The sequence below is a fragment of the Felis catus genome, chromosome C1, assembly GCF_018350175.1.
Source record: "Felis catus isolate Fca126 chromosome C1, F.catus_Fca126_mat1.0, whole genome shotgun sequence".
NCBI classification, from domain to species: domain Eukaryota; kingdom Metazoa; phylum Chordata; class Mammalia; order Carnivora; family Felidae; genus Felis; species Felis catus.
Window position 1 is genome coordinate 104,172,090 of NC_058375.1, and position 6,357 is coordinate 104,178,446.

Here is a 6,357-nt window from a genome sequence, read left to right on the forward strand (position 1 = left end):
TTTGTGACTCAGCCTATGTTGCCTTGTGGCCTCACAGCTTTCGGAGGGACCAGGAACTATGAACCGGTACGGGGTGTGCTTTGTGGAACTGGCACAATTACTTTAATATTAGACCCCCTCTTCTCAACGAGGCTATAAACTTCTAAAGCTGGGACCGTGAAGTCTCCGAGCTTTCTGGAGCTCTATCCCTTAGTATATTATGCCCCGCATCGTGTAGGTGTTCAGTGAAAGTCTAGGTGAGGATGCCAGTGGCTAATCCCACGGAAAACCCAAACCACAGGAACAGGAATTAGAGGCCTCAGACGACAGAACACACAGGACCAGACCAAACATCGATGAGCAAACTGATCTTTAATGTGCTGACCTGAAAGGCCTGCTCTCCATTGTGGGCACAGGCCACAGCTATTTACACAGAATCACTGTACAGTATTTACAGCAAGATGCCAGACACAGCATCATTCTGGATAGGCAAAGAAGGGGTGGGAACAGGCTAGGGAACAAAGCCCTGAAATAAAAGTGTAAGTGGAAATCTGCAGGTGTGAGCAGAGGGAAGGGCCAAGTCATGAGGGAGGCCGGTGAGGTAGACATGAAGGAAGAACCATTGCCCATCTCTGGTGCGTAAGGGGAGAGTCCACTGGGACAAAAGTCTTTAAAATTATGATCTGGTGGCATTTGAAAGGGATAAAATCTGCTACAAGTCACTTTTGTGAGGAAAAAGATGAAGGCAGTTAGAACCTCACAGACCACACCTTCTACCTCCCCTTACCAAAAAAGAGTAATTCTGCTGCTGCTTAAAATGCCCAGGACAGCAAACGGAGAAGGTTTAAAAAAAAAAAAAAAAAAAAAAGAAAAGAAAAAGATGTAGAGACGGAATCTTAAATAGACTCAGAAGAGACAAAGTAAAAGGGGTCAAGAGAGACACAGACATTGCACCGGAGGAGGAAAAAACAAAAACTTCGGAAGATCGGAACATCAGAATCACCCCGTTGACTTCATAAGTCACCTCTCCTCACCTCACCTTTCCCAAAGCTCCTCTCTCTTACCCCTGAATCCTGGGATTTTCACTTTAACCGAGGAGGAGAATTAGAATGAGACTGGTATACTGGGGACGATCTAAGATTGCATCTTACCAATTCAGATCCCCTCCTTATCTTGTACCAAAATATCAGGGCTTGAGTCTTAGCCAAGGGCAGATTAGGGTAAGAATAGACAAAATGGAGGACACAAGGCCACAAAGCCCCACAATCCCAGGGCCACAGCGCCAGAGGCCTAGTTTGTCCAGTGGAATGAAGAGATCACAGGCATTTCTGACCACATCCAGCAGAAGCGGGGGATGACCTCGAAGGATCCGAGCCAAGAGTAGGACTCGGAGCTGGAGCTTGAGAGCCAGATGAGGCAAGCCTCCTCCTGGAGTCCCTGGACCCCCAGGTCCTGCATTTTCAATTCCTCCTGGGGCTCCTCCTCCAGACCCCTTCAGTCGCCGGCTACAAGCTGAAGACTCTTGTTCCATCAGTAGGCGAATCTCATAGGCATCACGGCTCAAGTTCATGATGAGGGAAAACAGATAGTACCTGGGATACACAGGCAAGAAGAGTCAGTAAGGGCAGACAGTAGCCACTAAGCCCAACAAATAGAACATGTAAACATTTTTTTCCCCCGTAATGCAAAGGGATTATACATTGGGACACCAGCAGTAAGTGCTATTAGCCACTATTAAGAATGTCTTCCCAGCTTTCTGTAACTAATCAGCGTTTATGCGTACCTTAAGATCCTGGCTTAACATCATGAGCATCATCAAACCATCCAAGTTCAACCTCAAATCTCACTTGTCCACTTGGCAAGCCATTAGCACACACACATTTGACATGAACTATAATAATGCAAACGTTTTGAGAGAATGAGCTTCAGTTGTTTCAGAAACTCAGACACATTATAGATCTTTTAAATCCCATCCTTTTGTTAAAAAAACAAACAAAACAAAACAAAACCAAAAATGGAGGCCCAGAGGTGTTCAGCAACTTGCTAAACGTGTTAGATTATTAATTCCTTAAGAACAGTCTATGTCTGGGGCACCTGGCTGGCTCAGTCAGTAGAGCATACAACTCTTGATCTTGGGGTCGTGAGTTTCAGCCCTATGTTGGGCATAGAGATTACTTAGAAAACAAACACCAAACAGTCTGTTTTTGATTTTTAATCCACTATGACAACACTGGTCTATGCTCAATATAATTGCCCTACCTCTAAAACACATCCTGAATCCAACCCCATCTTTCTCCCTTACACGCTACCAGCACAGTCTCAACCATCGGCACCCCTTGCTTGAACTACTACTTTACTCATTTAACTGGTCTCTCCATGGCCACTCTTGCCGCCTGCCCCCAACAATCTAATTTCATCACTCCCCTTAAAACTTTCCATGGTTTCCTTCCTGCCCCATTTAAGACGAACTCTAGACACCTTAGGCAAGCTTTCAGAACTCAACGTCTGACCCTGCCTCTTGAACATCATCTTGAATGTTTCTTGCCCTCAATCACTATGCTCCAACCATATTAGTTTCTTTCTATCTTTTGATCTCATCAAGCTTGTTCCTGTTTTAGGACCCTTATACTGACTCATCCATCCACCCGGAATATTCTCCCTCCAAAATCTTCACACGGCTAGTGCTTCCTTGCTCTTCAGGCCTGAGCTTAAATGGCACCTTTTCAGAGAGTTCCTCATTCTAAGGTAGCGAGCCTTTTACTCTCTACCACACGACCATAATTTAATTTCCTGCACAGCACTTAACTACTCATATTTTTATTTATTGTCTCTTTATGTTTGTCTCCTCCCATTACCATGTAAGCTCCACTGGAGCAGGGACTCCTTTTATCTTTACCCTTGTACCCTTGTCTAGACTAGTGCCTGGCACACAGAGCTCCATAAATATTTGTTGAAAGAAATGCATCAACATGGCATATAAACTCTTCTAGGGAGTTGCTTTTCCATAACAGTCCAGCCATGCCTTCACTCCCATCCTTCATACACTATAAGCCATGTAATAGCTGTAAATCACTGATAAACATGAGGAGAAAAGCAAGACGTAAATGGAGATGGAAAGATGCTAACATTATATAACACAACAAACAGAACCACAGGAAACAAAAATAAAAACAAATACAAATGATGTGTATACAGAGAATTTTAATCCCAAATCATATTTCTCTCCACCTTCATTACCCGCCAGCTCCTTAGTCCAAGCCAACATCATCTCTTGGCCATATTAGGACATCTCTTCTGCCCTACCGCAATCCACCTTCCACATTGCAGCAAGACAGATCTTCTTTAAACACAATTTGAATCATGTCACATCCCTGTTCGGAACCCATCGTACTTGGGATAGAGTTTAAACAAAACGAAACCAAAGAATCCTACCCTTGCCTAAGAGGCCTTGCACGAATGATCTGGCCCCTGCATACATCTCCAGCTGAAACGTACGCCCTTCACTCGATACTGTTCATCATGCTGGCTTCCTTTCTATTTCTCTAATTCCACAAAATATGTCCTGGTTTAAGGCCTTAGAATATGCTATTTTCTGTTTGAGAAGGTCTTCTCTGCCACTGTTGGCTTTGTCTAACTTGTACTCAGACTTCAAGTCTAAACTAAAACATTACTCTCTCAAAGAGTTCTTCCTTAGCCTTTCAATTGAAATCGGCCCCCCTTGTTATATATCTCATAACACTCTGTACACTTCCACAAATATTGGGTTTGGTATTTGTCTTAATATGGCTCCCCCCACTAGACTAGGAGCATAAAGAGAGTGGGAACCATATGTATTTGCCTCTTTGCTTTATTCCTTAGCCCATAGGAAGCACCTCCTAAATATTTTTAGAATGAATGAATGAGCAGGCAGTGAAAGACATAATCTGTGGTATAGACAGAAGCACAATGAAATCAATATAGTATCTTAGGCATCATCATGGAGGAAAAATCTGCCTTCCATCTGCCTCCATTCACTATCCTCTGATAGTTTAAAATCTAAATGAAGACCGGATGCCAAGTGATTAAGACGTGTATATTCTAGGAAGACCCTGAAAGATCTTTCACAAAAGGCAAGGCAGGCAGTACAGGGAATACAAAAGGTCTTGTAGGATAAAAGGATATCAAACCTGAATGAACGCTGGGCCCACTTCTCCTGATCCACACGGGGAGCTAGTCCAGATTTTCCAGCCCACAGGACATTGTCACAGGCGAAGTACAAAGCTCGATTGAGGTGACTAACAGTGATGCAGAATCTCAGGACAACGTCTGATAAGTGCACAGCTCGTTTGGCTGACTCAAGGGCATCTGCTGAGTTACCCAGTCGTAGAACTTGTGGGGATTAGCAAGGAAAAGCAAGGATTTGGAAGTAGAGGCAAAGAGAGAGTGAGGCACAGAGAAAGAGAAAAGAAGGTGAAAATGGAGGAAGTGATAGGAACAACATTTTTTTTTTTTAAAGAGGAAAATCAGTTCAAAAAACTTTTTTCTTCAAATTTTCATCAACTCGTGTCCCAGTTTGGTGTTCTCAGACCTGCCCCATTCTCTCCAATCCTTCATTAGCCTCTTACCCCTGTTCTCTGGTCTCAATCAGGAGGCCTGCAGAGGATAACTGCAGAGCCAAAGGAGGGGCAAGAATGGGCAGAGGAGGTCAAAAACAGGAAAGAGGGACTGAGGGAGAATAGCTGGGGATGGAGAGAGTGTTGGAGTAATAAAAGCAAAAGCACAGTTACTTACGCTTTCTTCCTAGGCTCAGATGACTCTCCAGTTGTCGAATTTGTTTCTGTAACTCAGGACTGGCCCCATGTTTTTGTAGTGCATGGCCAAGAAGGGAGCAGGCATACTGAGCCGCCCTGGAGGAGAGGCCAGGCAATGTAAGGTAGAGAGACCTCCCTAACCTACCCCTCAAAAAGTCTTCCAAGAGGCAAGTAATGACTTCCCTATTCCCAGTTTGAGACCATTCCCTGTCCTCCTGTATACGCCTGTATCTTACCATTTCTCCTCCAGGGCAGGGGAAGGGAAAAGCTTAAGGATAAAAAGGAGACTAGAAAGGGCTGAGGGACACCACTTGGAGTTGAGAAAATAAGAGGTTTGACCATGATGAAGTCTGAAAGGGACTCTGAAGGCAGCAGGGGATCCATCACAAGCACATCCGTGTGAGAATGTATGTGATACGTAAGGGAGTGGGGGGCAGACGGAGAGCAGATTATTCTTCAGAATAGGTGAACTGGTAGATTTCAAGGCCCTCTAGCTGAATCGAGACCGGAAGACAGGGCGGAGGCAGAGGAGTTCCCGGATAACAGCAGGGTGAGGGGACAAGGGAACGAGAGCCACTCAGCTCTGGGGGCAGAGTCTGGCTCTCCATCGCGGGGCAAATGCTCCTCACGCCACCACCGCCCAGTGAGTAAAGTGTTGGTCTTATGTGGACATGGCAACCCTTCGCGGCCTCCCCGCTGGCCCACTCGTGCCTCAGTTTCCCCATCCTTCCGGTGAGCAGAAACGAATCATCTCACGGCCCGCTCAGATCTGCTCCTGGCTGTCCGTCCGGGCCCCCGTAGCCCGAGCTGACCTTTTGTGACCCCCGTAGTGTGAACGGACCTCGCCTCACGAGGATCTTCTTCTGCCCCCACCCCCATTCCTATTCGGGCCGCACCTACACAGCCGTTCCCGGGCCTGGCTCTGAGCACTGAAGCGAACCCAGGCGTCCATGACAGCGGCAGTCCCGGCTCCGCAGCCCCGCGCCCGCCCCACTTCCCGCCCCTAGTCACGCCTCCTGGACGAGCCAACGGTCGCTCGCGAGGGACAAACATCCTCCGAAAAGAAAGTGAGTGGGGCCGGCCTCGGAAGCGGAATTTCAGAACGGGAAGCGTTTGTCCTGGGCCAACACCTGCCGTGTTTTTGTGTGTGTCTCCGTCAGAGCGTACTTTTACCAGGTGGCCTCTGTTTCCTAAGCACGTCTCAGGCGGCACATTCTTCTTTAAATAATCTGGACTGGGGGCGGGGCTTGCAGGAGTAGGGGCGGGGCGAGAAGGCGCAGATGCCCGGTCGCCTCGGCGGCTGGGATAGGGTTGCCCCTCCCCGGGGATGCTTCCAAAACACCCCCAGCACGCGCGCGCGCGCGCGCGCGCACACACACACACACACACACACACACACACACGCGCGCGCGCACGCTGCGGCCAAATCCAGGGCTCTAGAGGCTGAAGAAGTCTATGGGAGTAGAAGCTAGCACCAGATCCCTGCTCCCCGCAGGACCCTGACGGTTGGCCGGTGACCTCCAGAATACAGATGGAGAGTCTCCAGGGACAGAGGCTTTAGTGGACGAAATTCGCACTAACCAGCTAA

General features: G+C 47.4%; 1 protein-coding gene across 2 annotated transcripts; it reads right to left on the minus strand.

Annotated features, from left to right (window-relative positions):
• Nucleotides 1-332: 332 nt before the first annotated feature.
• PEX11B (peroxisomal biogenesis factor 11 beta) lies at nt 333-5,817 on the minus strand. Of its 2 annotated transcripts, none has more exons than XM_003990545.6 (4): nt 5,666-5,817; nt 4,750-4,865; nt 4,146-4,347; nt 333-1,571 (listed from the first exon to the last, which is right to left on the minus strand). In XM_003990545.6, exons 1-4 carry the CDS (start codon nt 5,719-5,721, stop codon nt 1,166-1,168), a joined length of 780 nt encoding a protein of 259 aa, XP_003990594.1. In that variant the 5' UTR covers nt 5,722-5,817; the 3' UTR covers nt 333-1,165. The 2 variants fall into 2 exon arrangements, with proteins under 2 accessions (XP_003990594.1, XP_003990595.1); XM_003990546.6 differs by lacking the exon at nt 5,666-5,817 and adding an exon at nt 5,481-5,642.
• Between the last annotated feature and the right edge of the window lie 540 nt (nt 5,818-6,357).